Below are 21822 nucleotides of genomic sequence, written 5' to 3' on the forward strand. Positions count from 1 at the left end.
CTTATACCTCGTCTCCTATCTCCTTGTGTCTTTATGTTCCTGTCCGGCAGAGCACACCCTCATGGCAGCCCCTCTTCTCCAGCGGGGACACCCTCATCAGGTCGCAGGGGCAGGCAGCTGCCTCAGCTCCCTGCAAAAAGCAGCAGTATAGAGCAAGGTATGTTGTCTGAAAGGTTGTAGGTCTGATTTAAAAAGTCTGGGGACAAGATAAACACTTGGGTAAAGTAAGTATATAACATAATGCCAGGTTAGTCACAAAATATACATTTAGTTCTCTGTTTGATTGTTTTTATTTAATCTTTCCCAAAAACATTAGGCTAGGGGTTTTCTGAGTAGTGTCGTTAGGATGTATTTAGCCTTGACAAGCTCCTCCAATCAGATGAGGGTAGGGCAGCCTATCAACCATTTCACAGTTTGGAAAATGAAATTGTCAGCCAATTATAGTTACTCCCAGATTGATTACTCCTCTGATATTCTGTCATGAGGTCACTTGAGTGCTATAAGTGCACATGATGCTCCATCTAGTGTCATAAACCAGATCCTGCATCACCAGGTCTCTCTTATTGGAAACTCACTGCTGTTTCTGATTTATTCTCCCTTGTTTTTTCTATTTCTTTATATAAGATAAGATCATATAAGATAAAATATTGTTCATCTCTTACTCTTTTTTGTCTCTTTTGTCTCAGCCCTCGCAGTAGAGGAGCGAGCCCGACAGGTGCAGATGAAAGTACATTCCTACCGGCCTTCAGCCTCCCACGACCCTGAGACGGACCTCAAGACCAAACGGGAGGTCAGCATCTGAGTTTTCCAGTCTTTCTTCAGATCCCCTCCTCCGCCTCCTGCACTCGATAAATTATATATGCTATATGTCTATTTTTCAGTCCTCAATTTGACCATAATCATAATTTCTGTTGCTGTCCGTAGATGTACGCAGAACAGAGGCGCAGCAGCGACAACATGTCGGCCAGATCGTCAGACAGCGATATGAGCGATGCGTCGGCCCTCTCCCGTGCCAGCAGTGCCTCTCGTCTCAGTAGCACCAGCTACATGTCCATCCAATCAGAACGACCCGGAGGACGAATCAGGTCAGTCCTCATTAGCTGTTGGTCATATGTTCAGTTAAGATGTTAAAGGTGCTGTGGATTTCAGTCCATCTTATTTTATTTCTGGCCATCAATCCACATAAAATCATCTCCTTTTGGAAATAAGCCTAAATATGTGGGTAATTGGGGGTTATATGTGTAACGCATGCTAATCACTGTGTGTCTTTATGTTCTTTTTCTGCATGCCAACTGCTGCATGTTTCTGTCCTTCTGCATACTCTATCTCTTCTCTCCTCAAACACACACACACAAACACACACACACACACACAAACACACACACACGCTGAATGGTGGAAACCAAACAAACTGAACTCAGATCCAAATCATTAGAGGAGGAGAGGAGGGACAGAAGGATCTCATGGGGGGTGAATGGAGAGGAGGAGAGGAGGAGCGCTGCAGGGAAGAGACGATTCTCTGATGAGTTGAAGCGCAGGAGACACACTGTAGCCGGAGACACGAGGGAGTCCAGGTAAAGATCAATAGATCCCAAATGGTGAATTCCCTGATGATGGCAGACGATCAATCTTCTCACTGAACAACCCGATCTGGATCCCCAAGATAGATTTCTTTAATCCCCCATTATTTTAAGACAGCAGAACACAACGGAAACTTTGTAATGACAGCAATTATAGACAATTCCTTGTTGATCTCTGTAGGGAAATTGTAGTATTTTCTTGTTGCTTGCAGCCTCCAAAGGGAGGTCAAAGGTCAGCTTGAACTTGTAATCTTGCTCAAGGACACTTAAGCAGGGTGGATGCTCACTGAAACTGGGGTTAAACTTGGATCTTCCAGCTAAGGATGTTGTCCCTGCAGTTATTAACATGAGACTATCTGGTTGAATGGAAGCCTTTCCTTAAATGTTGGACCCAGTGTATCATTTTTTTCTTAGTCACACATCCATACATTCCAAAACATAATCATAACTACCTTACATGCTCTCAATATCATCATGTACTTACCATGGTATTTACTCCACTGATTTTACACAGCTATGTGTTAACAGACAATTGTAGTTAGCTAAGGCACTCTCAAACATAATATTGCATATCATTCTAAATTAATCTAGAGTCCACTATAATACAAGTTGCATTCTGTCAAAATGCTTTAGTTTACCTTACAAAAATAAAGTTGGTCTACAATAACAATTGAACAACGCGCTTGCTGCACACATAATATTAGGCACAAGATCCCACAGTTTTCACATTATTCTTGCTGTTGCCACACTTTTGGCTTCTCAAAGACTCAGTTTTTTTGTTTTGGCAGCTAATAAAAACTTAGTCCTGGTTTCTTTACCCTGTTGTTTGTGCATCCCACCATACAGCAGTGTTGATGCATTCTGTTGTTGTTTGCTAGCAGATTAACCTTATTGTGCTCTGTCTCTGTACAACCATTCAATTTTAACCATTGATTCCTCTTTAATCTTCCAAAAGTCCAAACGCTGACATAATGAATGGCCATAGAAATGACATGTTAAACAACAACAAAAAATGATATGTTAACAAGAGTTGATCATGATTAAAGTAAATTAAAACTCTTATGAATATAATTATTCATTGATTTTTTTAATCTGCATGCAGCATAAATCAAGAAGACATTTTACATTCCTCCCAACTTTGTATTTGTTGAGGAAAATAATAATACATTAATGTAGATTTAATAAAGCACATACTTTTAAACATCGCAAACAAAAATATAAAACTATACTTCAAAATTAAATAACTCCTAAACATAAGCGAAACATTTGCAAAAATACAAGTCAAACCGAGCTAAAATAAATGAATTAAAGGTAGATATAAATGAAAACTTTAAATAGTTTCCTGCATTCTCTTTATGTGCACACACCCTCACACACAAATGCACACACACACACACACACACACACACACACACACACACACACACACACACACACACACACACACACACACACACACACACACACACACACACACACACACACACACACATCCCTGGCTGACCAGTAGCAGTATGCTGACAGAGACAAACGACCCCATCCCAGTGGTCCTCAGTGGGCCAAGTGTTGATGTATTGCAGCTTATTAGCTGGCTAATGTATTGAGGTCTAGGAGGAGGAAGGAGAGGGGCCCCGGTCTTAATGGCCTTAGCACAGATCAATCCAAATAGAGTGTTATAAAAGCACAGCCTCACGGCCTTTGACACACTTTCTAGAGTCAGAGGTGAGAGAGAGCGAGGGATACAGACACTGAGAGAGGGGCAGACAGTGAGAGAGAAAGTAGGTCCTCGCTAGAGTGTTAAAGAAAACACTTCTTTATTTTAAAATGTATCAATAAAAAACACAAGCCCTGTCACAAACATAAGGTCAAAAGAATAAGGATGCCCGAATATATGTTTTCTAAGGCTGTCATCACACAAACAGTAAAACGCATTTTGAATAAAAAACTGCTGATGGAGTCGGCAACCATTTATCAAAAGGGACTGTAATGTGGTGGATTTAGAATTCAGACAAGGGGTCTGTTTTTAGAGAGGAATTGGTAATCCAGTGATGTACGAGGACGGCTGGCCTCGGGTCAGTTTTCACTCAGAGTAGCATATTGATATCTGTATTCGGTGGATACTCTCACATCTGCTTCAGGCCAGTTTGCTAATGGAGGTAACCGAGTACATACAGATGAATGGAAACATATGAACCATTAATATGTCTTCATGTTCTTCAACCTGTTCCCCTGCTTGATATGCCTATATTTGTTTATATCAAATTCATATAATTCACTTGACACTGCTCATGTTCACTCTTTGCTCAAATCCAGTAAAATTAATCTTCAGATTCCCCACCTCTCATTGTATTGGTTTGCATATACTTAGTATTCCAAAAGGATGACCATTCAGAAAAGCTCCAAAAAATATTTTTCAACAGCTTCATGGGCTTTAGTTTAGTAACAGTCCAGCGTTTTCATAAAAGGCCAAAACAACAAATATGATATGACTGATATTTATCTATAGGTTACACATAAATCCAACACTGTACATATATGCATATCCATATATATATGTTTTGTACTACTTGTAATTTTTGTTGTGTTTGGCCCTTGGTTTCAGTGTATGTTTGTGCAATCCCCTCTGCATGTCTCAGATCCCTCCGGTCCCTCCTTGCATGCATCCTGTGTTGTGACTGCCAGGACCCCCTCCATCCTCCAGACCTGGATCCTCCCCTCCCATCCTCTCCCTTCGGTGCACGCCCTTCACTGACCCCCCTGCAGGGGGCGGTTGAGAGGCCTCAGACCACCCTCCCCATTCCCAGTCGTTCACTGGATCCCCTGGGCCACTGGACTGTGGCAGTTAGGGGCCCACTGGGAGTAGGTGCTATGGGTGATAGGGGCAGCATAGCTGGGCTCTCCTGCAGCACTTTGACCCCCTCTGAGGGGATGGACATGCGGTGGCTCATCCGAACCCCTCGGAGGCAGCGTCGGTCGCTGGGCAGCTTCTGTCCGCGTGTAGTGGCTCGTTTGAGAAGAATGAACTTTAATACATGATATGATTATCAGCTCAGGACTGCTAGAACGTTTAACCATAACCAAGCTGCTCTCTCTTCATCAAACAAGCAAACTTGCATTTTATTTTGTAATTTGGTAGGATATGTCATCATCATTTACCTTCTTTGGGATCCCAGCTGTGTACTGTTATTTGATTCAAATGTTGTGTGATTAAACATTACTCCTCAACAAAAGGTAGTTTAAAATACTACAATCGTGCACCATTTCTTGTCAATCCTCCTGTTTTAGAAGGTACAGTATACGGACAGAGACCTTGATAACAGCTCTTCTCCATTACACCAGATCACAGTGTCTCACTCAGTCTTCTCTCTCCAGTCGGCAGATGCGATCGTCGGTGGGCCGCAGCATGCTGAAGAGCTCCAGCGTGAGCGGAGAGATCTACACCCAGGAGCGCACCGACGGCAGCCAATCAGACACGGCGCTGGGCACGGTGGGTGGGGGCAGCAAGAAGAGACGCTCCAGCCTCAGCGCGCGGGTGGTGGCCATCGTTGGCAACCGTCGCAGTCGCAGCACTTCACAGATCAGCGGCCCTGGTGAGTTGCCATGGCAACCCTGAAATAGTCACTGGCGACTGTATATCCCACTAGCTTTTTTTTTGTGATAGGAATGTGTTACATTTACTCCCAAAAAACAAGATGAACACTAAAAATTATGAAGAACAGCTAGTTTCACCTGAATGAGTCTGATTGACGAGTTAAAATGGTATTGAGATCTTATTAAGGCCCAAAGAGAGGTTTATTGTGGCCACATTTGCTTGAATTAAAGGTGGGACACACATAACACCCAAATCTTCAAAACTTCCATTCAGAAATATTTGTGTGATGTTACATCTATATACAGCAGGGGTTTCAAACGACTGGCCAACAGGCTAAAAGACAAGTAGAGATATGTAGCTGGGGGCATTGTATGCCTTTATTGATGTTAAAAGTAGAAACATAACATATAACCGGGTTAGTAAATAGATGAGGAATTCAATTCTACCCTTTCTAAATGCAAACTAGGGACACTCCAGTTGATGTTAGGAACCCCAATCCCTTGGCCACTTAGGCGTTCTCAAGATTGTCCTATCTAAAGCACAGACAAAAGAGGTGGGAAGCTGATGTTAACTACTAGTTGTCCCATCTGCACAAGTGAAAGTTGCTGGGAAATTAGTTTTCATCGTAACCAAACTTAATCCTATAAATCAGGATATCTCAGCCTTTGCCGCACAGATTTGGCCTTTATAAAAATGTGTTTCTTTTGCGCCCCTCAACTTTATGGGATACTAAATCACTGGAGTGGATGTTTTTAACATGTCATTTTCAACATAGCAACCAGAGCAGAGACAATAAATGTCCATGAAAGTTTACAGGTGTTGGAGTAAATTGGGGATGGCTGGTGGATACACCTTACTCCTCGGCAAAACACACTTAAAAGCCAAGCACAAATGTCATGCTACAATCAAACCCAAAAGCATTTACTTACTTAAAGTACACGACATGTAATCTTTCTGCGATGAAAGGTTTTGTCCTGAGGAGCAGACTGTACCGAAGCGCCACAAATAGCAAGTTTCCTTTTGTTGTGTAAAAGACAGACCTCTACTGCCCTAGTGCTTTTTATAAAGAAAAACAATCAAATAATATGTTTCAGAACAACGTGGCTGAGCCGCTTGGCTCCCAGTCACATAACAGTGTCTGGCTGGTCTGACTCCAGCATGCACTTTTACCACGGGGGGATGTAAGACTCATGATGAAAGCCAAACACTGTGCTCCTCCTTCTCTGTAGTGGACATAAAAAGCTATTAAGAAAATGAAGCCTAAAGGGACCTTTCTTCCTGATGTAGAGAGGAGAGAGAGGAAGTAAAGATAGTGCAGAGATAAACATTAATTAAAAAAAATCTTTCATTTTCATGATAGATAAGAGAAAAAGCAGGTAAGGGACTTATGCTCAAGGACTTAAGGGTGATTAGAAGATGATTATGACTCAGGCTGTTTAAATGCTGCTGACCACCTCACCTGCTAGATGTAAAAAATCATCTCATGCTCAGCGTAAACAGGGGATGATGAGAGGCTCAGAAAATGCAGCTACATTTTTCATAAATCATAAAGTCCTCAACTGAATCTCTAGGCTGCCTTGTATTTCTCTACTTTTTTATTTCACTACTTAGTTGTTTGATATGAAAAGACTTTGCCCCATTGATAAATATGCTCTGGAAGCTGGGCCTTTTCCCTACAATGTTTGTTGTTCCCTGATCACATGGGTTAAAGGAAATCTTTTTCTTAATCTGTGATCTGTCATGTTCTAAATAAAACTTTTTGTGGGGGAGCACTGATTTTACACATGGAGTTCAGTTTAAATGTAATGTGGAGCACTACATTACATTTGAAAACAGTTGTATAATGTTTTCTGGGGCTCTGGAGGAATGTTCTCAAATCTGACAGAATAAATCATCAAAAACATTTAATCTCAACCTCGATTATAAGAGTAAATGTTAATATCAGGCACAAACCAGTAGTGTTGAGTTTGAAGGACTTTTACAAGGCAGAGGTGCTAGCAAAATAATTGCATTATGGGAAATGTTAGATCTAAAGAGATCAACTAAAAGACTAGACGCCTTGTTTCCTAACCACAACAAGGGTTAAAGGAAAAAAAAGTTCACTTAAATCTCTTTCATTTTCTGTTCTCAAGCAAACAATTTGTGGGGCATCAGTAGTGAAATGGTTTAAATGAAAAGTTTGACAATTTTCAGCTGGCTTAGTTAAGAATAAAATTTAGCATAAAGATTTGGGAACGTTAATGATCTTCTCATCTAACTATTGGCAAGAAAGTGAATAAGCGTATTTCCCAAAATGTGTTTTTATTTTAAGAGAACATTTGCCACCTTTTGTGTGGAAGTCCGATCAGTGTTGATGGTAAATTTGAACAGTGTTTGCTATATTGACAGAGAGAGCTGAAAAATCTGTTGTTCTTCCTACATTCAGTGCCATCATTTGATGTGACAGTGACGTAGTTGGATGCTATGTCCAACTATGTAACATCCTTCTACTGTAAACTGAATGAGCATGAGACAGGGGAAAAAGAGTAAAAGAGCGCATCTGCACATTTTTTCTGTTGGAATAAAGATGAAAAAATAACACCTCCGACTACAACATTGTGAAGAATCCTGTCTGTGCTCTTTTATCCAGAGGGGAAGAGTAAGAAGGAGAAGGGCGCCCCTATCCAAAGGAGCACAGAGACCGGCATGGCAGTAGAGCTGACCAGGAACATGAGCCGCCAGCCCAGCAGAGAGTCCAACAACGGCAGCATGAACAGCTGCAACTCTGAGGGGAAGTCAGTAAACCAAACACTTCTTACTTTAATCAACCATCTAAACACTCTCTATCAAACTCCCTCTCTTTTCATTTTTTTTTCCTCTTCAAGGATAATTCTAAATGATAGTTTCACTCTATCCGTCTATGTCTACTTTACATTTCCACCTTTGTTTTCAGGGTGCAATGTTTATATATATTTTCTCTTTCATTGGTTTCAAACGGCAAATGCTACACTGTTAAAGCTACTGTAGCTGCTGTCACAGCCAACTTAAGCACCCTGAGTAAAATGACGTGAACGTGACAGGGAAGTTTGTATGCCAGCATGTTCTGTGGGATTATATCCAGGCAGACACTTACATCTCGGCATGTTTGTGTCAGGCGACCAACAGTAAACAGAGTGTAATATAATGAGCCCACTGTTTAAAGGAGCACTTCGGTTCAGTGAAGCGAAGATAAAACACTTATTTTGACTGAATCAAATTAAGGCCTGGTGTTTTCTGTGATGGATTTTCTTGCTTGGACAATGTTTGAGATGTTTTTTTTTTTATGCTTTAAAAAAATGACTGGAAGCACAAGGGTTCTCCTGAAAGCAGCAAAATGAGCTCTAAAGTCTCAAAGTATTCTGACTGTGTGGAGATATTGGTCATTGTGTTGTGATAATTGATTCATATTTATGTGCTTTCTGTGTTAGTTTGATCTTCTCTGGAGTCAATGTGGGGGCCAGCAGTCAGTTCAGTGATTTCCTGGATGGCCTGGGACCGGCTCAGTTAGTGGGAAGACAAACACTGGCTACTCCTGCTATAGGTAAGATACTGAAGATACTCCTCTGGCTCTCCTCTGGCTCTCCTCTGACTCTCCTCTGGCTCTCCTCTGCTCTCCTCTGGCTCTCCTCTGACTCTCCTCTCTCCTCTGGCTCTCCTCTGACTCTCCTCTGGCTCTCCTCTGGCTCTCCTCTGGACTCTCCTCTGACTCTCCTCCTGACTCTCCTCTGGCTCTCCTCTGACTCTCCTCTCTCCTCTCCTCTGACTCTCCTCTGCTCTCCTCTGACTCTCCTCTGACTCTCCTCTCCTCTGACTCTCCTCTGACTCTCCTCTGACTCTCTCTCCTCTGACTCTCCTCTCTCCTCTGGCTCTCCTCTGGCTCTCCTCTGGCTCTCCTCTCCTCTGACTCTCCTCTCCTCTGGCTCTCCTCTGACTCTCCTCTGACTCTCCTCTGACTCTCCTCTCCTCTGACTCTCCTCTGACTCTCCTCTCCTCTGACTCTCCTCTCTCCTCTGACTCTCCTCTCTCTGACTCTCCTCTGACTCTCCTCTGACTCTCCTCTCTCCCTCCTCTGACTCTCCTCTGACTCCTCTGACTCTCCTCTCCTCCTCTGACTCTCCTCTGACTCTCCTCTGACTCTCCTCTGGCTCTCCTCTGACTCTCCTCTCTCCTCCTCCTCTGACTCTCCTCTGACTCTCCTCTGGCTCTCCTCTGACTCTCCTCTGACTCTCCTCTGACTCTCCTCTCTCTCCTCTCCTCTGACTCTCCTCTCTGACTCTCCTCTCCTCTGACTCTCCTCTGGCTCTCCTCTGGCTCTCCCCTGGCTCTCCTCTGACTCTCCTCTGACTCTCCTCTCCTCTGACTCTCCTCTGACTCTCCTCCTCTCCTCTGACTCTCCTCTCCTCTGACTCTCCTCTGACTCTCCTCTCCTCTGACTCTCCTCTGGCTCTCATCTGACTCTCCTCTACTTTGATTCTCCTTATTTTTTTATTTTATTTCTCTTTTCTCTTATGATTTTGTTTGTGTGTGTTTTTTAATAATTAAGTTATCCGTTTTTCCTTTCAATTAATTTATCCTATACTTTTTTATATTTTATATATATTTGAATATACTTTTTAGCATACATTTATCTTTTATCCTTATCCTTGCTATGTCCTTTTCATTTTTATTTATTTTATTTTATATTATTATTATTATTTACACACTAATTTTCTTTATTATTTCTAGATATTTTTTTGTAGTTAAGACTGTTTCACACACTAATGTGTTAGCCTTTTGATCCCCACGGAGGACATTTGAGTGAACTCAAATATAATATAATAATAATTGTACAACTACTACTAATAATAATATATCATATTAGATAACATGAAATATATAATACTGTGCATTTAATCCAATGTTATATTGTAATTATATGTAACTAGTAACTATATACTGTAATGTTTCAAGATAATTTAATATAATATAAGAATTATTAAACTATAATTAAATTATTATAGTAACAATATAATGAAGCATAGTATATATTGTAACAACATAGTGCAATATAATTTAATATCGAGTATGCAATTTACTAATATTGTATAATATTGTTTCTCTCATCTGTGTTAATAAAAGATCCCTCCTCACATGTTTCTGTGGGCTGAGTGTGCAGTCACGACCAGTTGTGTTGTTTATTTGTCCTGATTTCATGTTCTACTTGCGGCTGCCATTGATCTCTTCTCTTCGTATGACACCAATCTTCTTTTCACTGTTCTGTGCTTCCCAGGTGACATCCAGATTGGTATGATGGACAAAAAGGGTCAGCTGGAGGTCGAAGTTATCAGGGCTCGAGGACTCGTACAAAAGCCGGGATCCAAATCCCTCCCTGGTGAGAACCTGACCATCCTTGAGATACCAAAAAGCAACTAATCACACCCTCCCTCTCAATATATCAATCATGTATTCTTCACATTAGGATATGATATACACTCTACAATCAGTGAAGTCCTGTAGAGACACCCAGCCAAAACTTGCTCTGTACTTTCCCTTCCCATAAAGATGCAACCAGCTGTGAGATCTGATCTAGATTATATTGGAGAGTCGCTGTGTTCCTCACTAATGGCTTTTTTATTGCTTTGTCTCTGCCTTCAGCTCCATATGTCAAGGTCTATCTGCTAAATAATGGAGCGTACGTAGCCAAAAAGAAAACCAAGATTGCGCGGAAAACACTTGACCCACTGTACCAGCAAGCACTGCTATTCGAGGAAAGCCCACAGGGTAAAGTCCTACAGGTGAGCCCAAACCATATTTCTGTTCATCACAAAGTTAACATTAAATATCTAAACATTAAATATGTCATAGTAGGAGGAACTGGACTGCTGTGTAATTTGACAGAAAATAATTTTTCTTAAGGTGATTGTATGGGGCGACTACGGCCGCATGGACCATAAAAGCTTCATGGGAGTTGCACAAATCCTATTGGAGGAGCTGGACTTATCAAGCACAGTCATTGGCTGGTACAAGTTGTTCCCCCCGTCATCCTTGGTGGATCCGACACTTGCCTCTCTTACGCGACGGGCTTCCCAGTCGTCACTCGACAGCTCATCTGGACCTCCTGGAGTCCGATCCTAGTGGACCAACAGCTCTACGCCGCTCGACAAGTAACAAACTCATGAAACGTACTGTAGAGAGAAACAAACATAAACAAAAAGATGGCGGAAATGTAGAACTACAACAATCAGAAGCATCACAACGAGAAAGCTTTGTTGAGATCTGACAATCACTCCTGTCGCGGTTAATTTCGTCTGTTGTAGGGAGCGCCACATTTCAGTGTTTCATATCCATTAAGAAAATCTCATCGTTTTTCTCTGTGTATGCTGAAGAAGCATGGCTGTCGATAGACAGCAGCAAGTAGCTGTCGAGACGGGAGAATCAAATGAAGCAGGGTGATTTTTAACTGAATCAACAATAGCAAAGAAATGTATGTTAAGCATTGGAATGTATGGACTCGAGACAGAGGTAATCACCCTCCACACTTGCAGGTGGCGCAGTCTTCTCTGCAGTGGCCTCCTCCAGAACCCCAACAGACTGCCGGCACTCCTGCCTCCACGCAGGGTGCTTATGTGTGGGTATTCAGTCTGGAAGCACAGAGCCTTCTTCTGGTGCCTAGACCATGGAGCCGCATCACTGGTCCCTCTCTCTGTTGAAAAAAATCTTCTTTTCAGTATGTTTACCGTGGCTGCTCTGAGGCCACACCAGTTTAGCGTGTTTGCTTTCTCGTCCATTTCCTTTCCCTTTGTTACTACCGGCACAAAATGTTTTTACAGTACGTGAAATGCTCATGATAATGTTGTCAGTCTGGTGTGTGCATGGAGAGAAAAAAACAAAACAGAAGAGATAAAAAACTATTAAATGTCTGCAAGTGATACGCAGGGGGACGGGGGGGACGGGACTGGTGATGATGATACAGCTTAGATTTTTACACTTGACAGTGAGATATGCGTGCAGCGTTGTTTTCCTCGTTTCACTGCTGGCAAACGTCCAGGCCAGTCGTCTTTGTATAGATGTATATTAAGCCTCCCAGGAGGTTGACCAATAAATAAAATTTATGTCACTTTGAAATATCACAAGGGTTCAACATCACTGTAAAATATAAGAAAAAAATGAAACGCAAGAGCAAGGACCGTCTAATTTTTCATATTTTTTGGGGAGTGCATTCCTTCACCCCAGCACGTTTTTATCCAAACCTTAGTTTACATTATTTTAAAATTAAAAGAAAAGCACAAGAGCTTGATTTTTTACAACAAAAAGTTTAACTTTTTGAAAAAAATAAAAACATGTAGTTAAAAAAAAAAAAGAAAAAAAGCAACAATCCTGTCACTGGTTCCATTAATTTCTTTGTTGTTTGGAAACAGACAAACAGGCTGAAAAATAAGAATCACACACAGTTTTCCTTGTGCATCTCTGTGAATGTGAAAGTAACCAATCAGACTGACCTGTCGGGACAAAATACACCAATGCTCATCCTCCGTTCGGCCCGCAGACTCCTCCCAGTAGGAAGAAGGCGGGGCCAGCATGACTTTGGAACCTGTTCCAAGCTGCATGCACATTTTTTGTAAAACAAAACAGATACAGAAAAAAAGATGCTGAACTAGATACGTGTGTTAGTTCCACATACTGTAGGGCCGCTTGTATGTTGCATGCAGTTGTACAGTTTGCTCGTACTTGAATATTAAAGAGATACAACCAAGAAACCGAAGCCATTCCCATTACACAAAGACATATGAACACAACTGCAGTCAATTCAACATCCCTCAGTCAGGTGCTGAATGTCTCTTCAACTAAATCCCAAGATTACGGTGATGTCTTTCCTCGACCCTCTGGTAGATGCACAGTACTTTACAGTAGTACTGTACAGTAGTACTGAGCAGACCTCGCAGCCCCCTCCTACTGTTATTCCACATCAGAGTATACCTCCAAGGGGCTGAGATGATGTATGAATAAATATCTACAAATCAGATCAACTTATACAGAAATATGAATTATGTTTCAACATAATGATTTCAGATATGCTAACACATGAACTGTTAAGTTATATAAAGAATAAATGCAGATGCACAGAGAGTCACACACTGTAAATACTCAACAGCCATTCACTTCAGTGATATTTGCAAAGGGGCCAAGTCATCTAATGAGGAGCGATTAATACGTCATTAGGGACCATGCAGTGGGACAAAACAAGACGATGGACTTGGGCCACAAACTGGCCGTAAAAACTACAGGTGTACCACTACTCTGAAGGTCGTCGTCTGAACACTTTGTGCTTCAAACCCAATGTCTGAGCCCCCCGGCCATGTTCAGAGGAGTTGACTTTTATTTTCATCGTCCGGTGAAGCTGGTTTTTCCTTTTTTTTTTTTTTCTTTGTCAGTATTAACAGGAAAAAAATCGCTGATTGTTTACAACTTCTGTGTTCCACTGAAACAAAAAGAGAATTAGAAAAAAGTAAAGCATTCACTGCAACATTACTTGTTTGTATAACAGATGTGGCTCAAATGATGTGTATGTTTTATATTTAAAAAAAAAAAAAAAAGTTCATTTTTATTATTTACAAATAAAAAGAATGTGTGGAAGAAATGTGTCTCTCAACTCGACTTATCTTATATCAGTGTCTCCTTCAAATACCTAGATTAAAGATATCTTGTCATTTATTATTTTCTCAGCCAAAATGAAAAACTTTTTTCAAAATGTGATATGCTGCCATGTTTGTGGGAAAGTTCATATTTTCCTAAGTCCCATAAATGTTCATAGTCAATGCTTCACTTGTCACAGCAAAGCAGCACTGAGGAGATGTATTCAAAGAGTCTTAAGCACATAAGTGTTTCACTGGATTACTGAACTATTTCAAATGTAAGAAACGTTTAAGTCAGATGAATAAGATGAAGAGATCTACAAAACATATTCCCTTTCACATAGTAACAAACTACTCCAAGTCAGCAATTGTGAAACTAAATTTTTAACACTAAAAACTACAAATAAACCAGACAAAATGTTATTACATTAGTAGATTATGAAAATGTAAAGTTTCACTTACTACATTTCAAAAGTAAATATTGTACTCTTTATTCTGCTACATTTAGGTAACAGCTGTAGTTACCAAATAGGTTGAAATGTATTATTTTTGATTATTATGATAAAAATAGGACCACCATACCATAGGTATTACATTTTTACTCGAACCAGGCATTTATTTAAGCCTGCACATGTATTGTTTCGGTTCACTCCCATTGAGTGCTACCACACCAGCAGACAGATAAAGTCAGCGACTAGCTGGTGAACATACAGTTTGGGATAATTTCGTAGCTAAACAGCCAAATATGTCCAACAAGATATGGTGGGCAGCAATATAGAGCTAGAATGAGAATGAAATGGCCACTTGGAGAGAAACATGACTTAAAATGAATGCTACTTTTGCTCTGTGTCTGCAGTCAGCGTGCTAACAACCTAAAGGTATGTCAAAGTTGTGCTTTCAGCTTGTTGCACTGGTGAGATGTAATTGCTGCAAACACATCTCCAATGCGTCATCAATCCATTCAAAGTTTCAAATCACTTTCGCAGGCTTGCCACTACCTTGTAGTAAAATCAAGTGTAATTAGCCACAGATTATTTATTATTTGGCCCTCCGACTTCTTTGGGCCTTTTCCATCTTCCATCTTCCGTAACCTGCTTATCCAGTTAAGGGTCGCGGGAGTGCTGGAGCCGATCCCAGCTGTCAATGGGTGAAGGCAGGGTACACCCTGGACAGGTCGCCAGCCTATCACAGGGCTGACATATATAGACAGACAACCACTCACGCTCACATCCACACCTACGGGCAATTTAGAGTCATCAATTAACCTAAGCTGCATGTCTTTGGACTGTGGGAGGAAGCCGGAGAACCCGGAGAGAACCCACGCTGACACGGGGAGAACATGCAAACTCCACACAGAAGGTTGTCCAGCCCGGGAATTGAACCCGGGCCCCTCTTGCTGTGAGGCGACAGTGCTAACCACTACACCACCGTGCAGACTTTGGGCCTTTTTTTCTAATCAAATAAAATAAATTGTGTTGTGTGTTGAAATACCAACCAATTAATACAGAGTCATTTTATTTGCCAATGAGAAAAGTATTTTTTTTTTTTTTTTTACTGGCTGTGTGTCTGTGTCGCGACGATGACGTGTCAGGTGACAAAAAAAGGTGAGCCAATCAGAAGGACGGGGGTCAAGTCACCGTGGTAACTATTTGGATGGCGGCCAAAACGGCAAAGCTTTGAACGAGGAGCGCTAGCTAAGAGTGTGGCGAGGGTAACCTAGCAACCAGTAGTAGCGCAGCTGTCCCGCCTGTAGCTTCCGGAACCAGAGGAGAGAGCGTCAACGTGACGTCAGAGAACCAGCCCTGCGACAGCCACCTGTTCCAACACTGAGCCGGATGGCAGAGGCCCGGGGCCGGGTAAGGTAGCAGTTCAACAGCCCCACAATGGCTCTAGTAGGCCTCCCTTTACCTATCTATGTCACCTGTAGATAACTTAACAAGTTGAACCATTTATTCATTACAGTACGTAGTTTAACTGTTTATTCATAGGCTATTTTTATATGCTTGTTAAGTGTGTTTGAAGGGTGGGAATAGAATATGCATGGCTCTTTGGATGAGAAAATCACTCATTAGTTGTATTAGTCCATTGTAAATAACATAGTATATCAATGAAGATAGGTTATCATTTTCTATTGAATAATAAACCCTCATCTTCCAATATGTTAAGGGCCCCTGTCAATCACTACTTTTAAGGCACCCCTGCTCCCTTTTGCAAAAATAAAAGTCTGAAAATGCAGCTTGCAGAACATTTTACTACTAATATGTCTTTATTTTAAATTCACTAACATTTTGAGTTGCGTATTTTTACTTTTACTTTTACAGAAGTAGTTTTTCTTTCATGGTTTATATCCAAAGCATGTCAGTAAAGTGAATTTTCTTTTCTTCTTATTGTTTATTATTAGGACAACTTAATCACATGTCCATTTGATCTGTTGATTTCCATCTCTTCCTTTACATTGAAAGTGATAAATGCTGTGTATTGTTGTATTGGATAATTGTAATTGAGAAAGTTCTGGGCTCCTACAGAACCAGGACTCTTTTAATGAGTGGCAGGACTGTGCCTCCATTCATAGTGCTCCCTTTACTATCATTTTTAGCTTCTCACAGACTGGAGGCTCCTTTTTTCTCCATGTAGCTTTTAAAACAGAAAAGGCCAAATAAACACAGTATCTCATATGGGAGAGGTCGTTTCTGGAAAGCGAAAGTTTTTTTTATCTAGTCGTTGTTGATTAAAGCACATGACGGCCGTGTACTACTTTAATATTGCACCAAAACCTTATGCCTCGGGTGCTGCTCGGTGCGTCTCACTAAAGAGGAAGTTGAACCAAAGCGGCCTCCTGTGTGACCTCAAATATAATACAATACAGCAGAGGGCTTGGGAGATTTATGTTCCACATCCTCTCGTTAAATAAGCAGAGGGCCCCCCGAAACAACATCTGCATGCAATCTCGACTTACCCTCCCACCAGCCCTGCCATGCCAGCCGGGCTCCCGGTCCCCCCCTGTCACAGCCGCAGGGGTCACGACCTCCATGTACATAGCATGGATACGGACTATGGTGGAAAAGAGAACCACGGATCATGCATGTCAGAGGCCACGATGAAATTTCCATGCTGCTCCCAGGAAATGGGTTAATCTTTCTATCAGGTCAAAGGTCACACACATCGATAGAAACAGGGACCATGACTGGAACTTCATTTTTTTTTATATTATCCATTGAGATGACCTTTCAAGAGACACTGGGCAAAAATAAACAAACAAAAACTTTGGGGGAAAAATACATCTGAGCCGAATCATGTCTCCAAACATGAAAAAGACTGTTTACTCTGAGATGTGTTCAACGTGAGGCTGTATTTTTCGGTTCTAATGTCTTTATTAGTTGAAAATGCACGACCGGACGTGCACTGGTTTGCAGGAAGCCAACTCATCATGTGACCAGATAAGATGATAAATGCATCGTTTGCAAGCTCACCACAGCTTTCTCTCAAGAGGAACAAGACGAAAGGTTGAGAGCTACTTTCACTTGTACAGTTACAGTACATTTTAGCAGTTTTGCCCTCAGTTTCTTTTTTCAGTTAGACAACAGTTACATGAGTTTCTACTCTTGTGCTTCTTATATTCTGCTCCCCACCACGAATGTTAATTGGAAAGTAAAAATGAATTTGACACACCATTGTGTGACAATGTGATCTTTGTAAAGATAGATGTTATGTGTTGGATAACATGGATTGTACAAGTGTACCTAATAAAGGGCCCACTGAGTGTATTTGATGTTAACAGTGGGTGAAATGTACAAACACAAGACCTCAATTGATGGGTTTTGACAATGTTTTTGCTGCACTGCATCAGTTTGTAATGGCTACTTCTAATTTATTGGATCAGAGCAAAGGATGAATTATTTGAGAATGCAGAGGAGGAAATAATTACCAGGCAAATAATATGGTCACTTAGTGCCACAAGAATAAACATCACGCCCAGATCACTTATATTACCTGCAATCTCCATCAAACTGTGCGAGGTTCAGTGGCAAGAAGTATCACACACTTCAAGAGCAAACTGAGAATCAGAACTGAGAGCAAAAGAGAAGATTTGCATCTGAACCCTGGGAGGCTGTTGTTGTCTCTTTAGGGGCTGCATGGTGCTGCAGCCACCAGTAGATGGAGTAGTTTTGTTGGAAGACAGTGGGAGTATACCAGTCAGTCAGTGCTGCACCCTCACAGCTTCTCGGTATGACTATACACTCTCCCGTGGTCTCTGGCCTTCGTGACAGGATGCTGAATCCTTATGATGAGGTTTTCAGCCATTAAAGACCGAGCGATTCTGCTTTGGCCAAAAACTTCACTGCAAGAAGTCAAGTGTTTTTTTTTGTGATGGACGGTCTTCAGCGCTTTGGATGCATCCAGTCGTAAAAAAAAAAAAAAAAAAAAAAGTCAAGAAGACACTGTGTAGCCTACATGTGAAGGAGAAGTGCATGCGTAACTGAAACCACCTTCACTTTTAGGATGTCGTGACACACTTTATTACAGTTTATTTAACTTCATGACCAACAAAGCAGTTTACTCTGAACAGACACAGGTCACATACATCTTTACTGTGCATCATTTCTAATATATTAGCAATATTACAGCTCATTAATGAGACAACATAAATGTGTATCTCCTACATGCTGGTGACGGACTATTTACACAACACGTATCATTTTTTTTCAATAAAAGCGTCTCTGAATTAAAACTCATTTTGGTTACGGCATCATTTTTTTTTCCTCTGCAGATGTTAAGTAAGCCGTCGTTGGTGGTTTATTTTCCTGCTGAGCAAGTGGAAAAAAAAAAAAAATTTTTTTTTTTTTTTTTTTTACATATATTACCTGATTTTTTTTTTTTTTTTTCAGAAACGTGCTGACATTTTGAACTTTTCCGGGAAATTAAATTACACGAGGATCAACTTCTGAAGGGTGAAATATTTATTCTTTAAGTAATGTGGAGGTGAGATAAAAAAATAAAACTATATCTGCCGTGGACGCGCAGAAGCATCAGGGCGGTAAAGCGCACTTGGAGCAGAGCCCTTGCTGACAATTAATGCTAAAAATATCCCCCACCACCACCACCAACCACCACCACCAGCTCCACCGGACGGACACACACACACACACACACACACACACACACACACACACACACACACACACACACACACACACACACACACTGCATCCATCACTTTATTACTAGTCACATTACTATTACTATTACCTGTACCATTAAGCATTTTAGCTTTACTTCCACCCTGAAGCCCTTTTTGCTTTCTCGCTTTGCAGGTTTCCATGAATCGTTGTGGTACCTGGACCGTAGTCGTGCCTCCTGCTGTGAGCCGACTGACACCCACTGCTACTTCCATTATTATTATTATTAATCACATTACTATCCCTATTTTCATGGCTATAATTCTACTGTAATAATTGCTGCTGTTATTATAAGTAGTCTTATTATATGAATCATTTATGTCATATACATTGAATGTGTTGTATCTCTGTTATGCTGCTCATTCTGTACACATGACATCTATTGCATTCTGTCCATCCTGGGAGAAGGATCCCTCCTCTGTCGTTCTCCCAGAGGTTTCTTCCTTTTTTCTCCCTGTTAAAGGTTGTTTTTTAGGGGAGTTTTTCCTGTGAATGTGAGGGTTCAGGGACAGAGGATGTCCACATGTGTACAGATTGTAAAGCCCTCTGAGGCATCAATTTGTAATTTGTGATTCTCTGGGCTATACAAAATAAACTGAATTGAACTTGTTATTTGATCCACACTTCGGCACCGTGAACAGGACAGGCGCGCTGATACCTTTTACGCGCGGCGGCGGCAGTGGTGCGAGAGGAAAGAGGGCGGTGAAAGTGTGACGGCAAACAGCGCGCTGTCTGCGGCTTCACTCCCTGTTAGACTGCGTCCCCCCACGTGTACCCGTACTGTCAGTCGCAGCCGGGCACAGCTCCCACCCACACACACACACACACTGCACACACTTGATGCCCGCTCCGGTGATGACATGCCCCGCAACCACAGCGGAGACGAAGGCGGCACCGGGCTCTGGATGAGGACATCGCCGGGGCACCGCACCGACGGCTACGGCTCGAAAGATGTTGAGTCCGGTAGAAAGATGATGATGATGAACAACAACGCGGGAGACAGTTTGCTGTCGGCAGGTGCTGCCGGTTCCGAGAGCCTGAGGGGAAGCAGGGAGCCCGGCTGAGCCTCCTGGGGAAGCCGCTCATATACAGCGCGCAGAGCGGCCGGAGAAACGTGCACTACCGGCGGCTCCAAAACTACCTGTACAACGTGCTGGAGAGACCGAGAGCCTGGGCGTTCATCTACCATGCCTTTGTGTGAGTTTATTTTTCTCTTCCTTTGCATGCAGGGAGAGAGGTCTGTTGTTGGGCTCTGGAGTTGCACACCTGTTGATGCACTTCCAGCCGCTCTGCAGGATGACTTTTCGCACAGAAACGCAGAGTATGAGACAAATGCGGAATGCAACAGCCCTTTATCTATTTACAGGGACAGATTGCCGCGTTAATCTTGTTTTGCACATGTTTTTTTTTTTTTTTTTTTTTTTTTTTTTTTACACAATACTTTTGAAGCCGACATCATGGCCGACAAGTGACACGTGATTAAAAACGGTAGATGTCATACATGCACAGTTTATCTTGAACAGTATAGAGCTATGCCATTGGATGAGCACCTCTTCAACACAACTGTTTGACCTGCTTGCATAGAAAACCCCCTCTCTGCTTTTTGAAATCCATCTGCTGCAAATACAAAAGAGATCCAAACTATGCATCGTTTTCCTTGATGACTGTACAGGAGTCTTTGTTTTTGTATTTTGTGTTTCACACACTAAAAAATACTAAACTCAGCATCTGTTGGCTCCTGAAGGTCAAGAATCGGGAACATTTTCAGCCTTCCTGTCTGCTCTCCATCATTCTTGGCTTCCCAGTCAGCTGCATTTGATTTCCCGCGTGCATCTTGTCGCTTGGCATCATGGCGGTCTCTGAGAGGAAGGAAGTTGGAACACATGCTGGCTGTAGACTAGAGAACCACTTTTCTTTGGTGTATGGTTTACGTGTGTGTGTGTGTGTCTGTGCACCAGAATGAACTTGAGCTATTGCAGCTCATGAAACTGACTTTTGATATTTAAAGCATCCTTGAAGAAGCAGCTTGTACATCAAATGGACAACACTTAGTGCATGTGCCTGATATGTGTGCTACTGTAATTCACTTTTACCAATGTTTCAAAACGTTCAGCTCTTTACAGGCAGATTCACACTATAGTGGCGCAGCCAAATTAAAAGTGGAAGTGCTGGACGGTTGGTGATGTAAGGACTACAAACTATTGTAGTCGCAAGATAATGGCTAACCACACTAGCAAGTAAGGTGAAAGCTTGCGCTAGTCTGAGCTTCTTTTTATTTCCCCTGCACTGCTTACTCCCTCTGGCATTTAGCTCTTGGGATTGTACATCTTTTTAATTCAATACAGTTTTTTTAAGGGGGACAGTATGTTTATTTTTTTTAATCAGAAGATGTATTTGGACTATTGACTGTGTGTAACGTTTGTCTAAAATCTACGTCTCCTTATTGAGCGGGTTATACTCCAATGGAGGAGGGTTAGTGTTGTATAAAAGTGGATGGCACAACAAAACAACTAAGCTACAAGAGCATCCTTCAATCTAGACTCTCTGGCTCAGTGTTACCTTAACAGTGCTGAATCAGGTCAAGAGATTAGGGGGACTCAAGGCTATTGGTCAATGGTGGTAATTTGAGTTTCAAAGTTGAATTCCACACAGAGACTTGAAACAAATTTACTCAACTCTTGTGACTGAAATCCACTGATGCAGTAATTCCAATGGATCTTACAACAATGTTGAGCTGTTTTTAAATCCTGGACTGTGTGGAATGTGTGACTGGGCATTCACTCAAACAAGTCTCTCCAAACAGCCCAGTTTGCACAGGAACTGGACTAAATTCAATGATCGTT

At 41.7% G+C, this 21822-nt stretch overlaps 2 protein-coding genes across 2 annotated transcripts in view; both read left to right on the forward strand.

Moving 5' to 3' along the window:
• rims1b (regulating synaptic membrane exocytosis 1b) overlaps window positions 1–11304 on the forward strand; it is a 65290-nt gene extending 53986 nt beyond the window's left edge. The window contains exons 25-33 of the mRNA XM_054604702.1: window positions 51–157; window positions 687–790; window positions 925–1085; window positions 4953–5170; window positions 7802–7946; window positions 8619–8731; window positions 10460–10561; window positions 10825–10964; window positions 11086–11304. Of these exons, the coding sequence (XP_054460677.1) occupies window positions 51–157; window positions 687–790; window positions 925–1085; window positions 4953–5170; window positions 7802–7946; window positions 8619–8731; window positions 10460–10561; window positions 10825–10964; window positions 11086–11304 (1309 nt within the window). The remainder of the gene's footprint in view (window positions 1–50; window positions 158–686; window positions 791–924; window positions 1086–4952; window positions 5171–7801; window positions 7947–8618; window positions 8732–10459; window positions 10562–10824; window positions 10965–11085) is intronic.
• Window positions 11305–19771: 8467 nt separating this feature from the next.
• The window catches only part of LOC129096075 (potassium voltage-gated channel subfamily KQT member 5-like), a 97671-nt gene continuing 95620 nt past the window's right edge, over window positions 19772–21822 (forward strand). Inside the window, 2 exon segments of the mRNA XM_054604730.1 lie at window positions 19772–20017; window positions 20020–20176. Coding sequence (XP_054460705.1) covers window positions 19840–20017; window positions 20020–20176 — 335 coding nt within the window. The 5' untranslated portion in view covers window positions 19772–19839.

This window comes from Anoplopoma fimbria, chromosome 9, assembly GCF_027596085.1.
Source record: "Anoplopoma fimbria isolate UVic2021 breed Golden Eagle Sablefish chromosome 9, Afim_UVic_2022, whole genome shotgun sequence".
Taxonomy (NCBI): Eukaryota; Metazoa; Chordata; class Actinopteri; order Perciformes; family Anoplopomatidae; genus Anoplopoma; species Anoplopoma fimbria.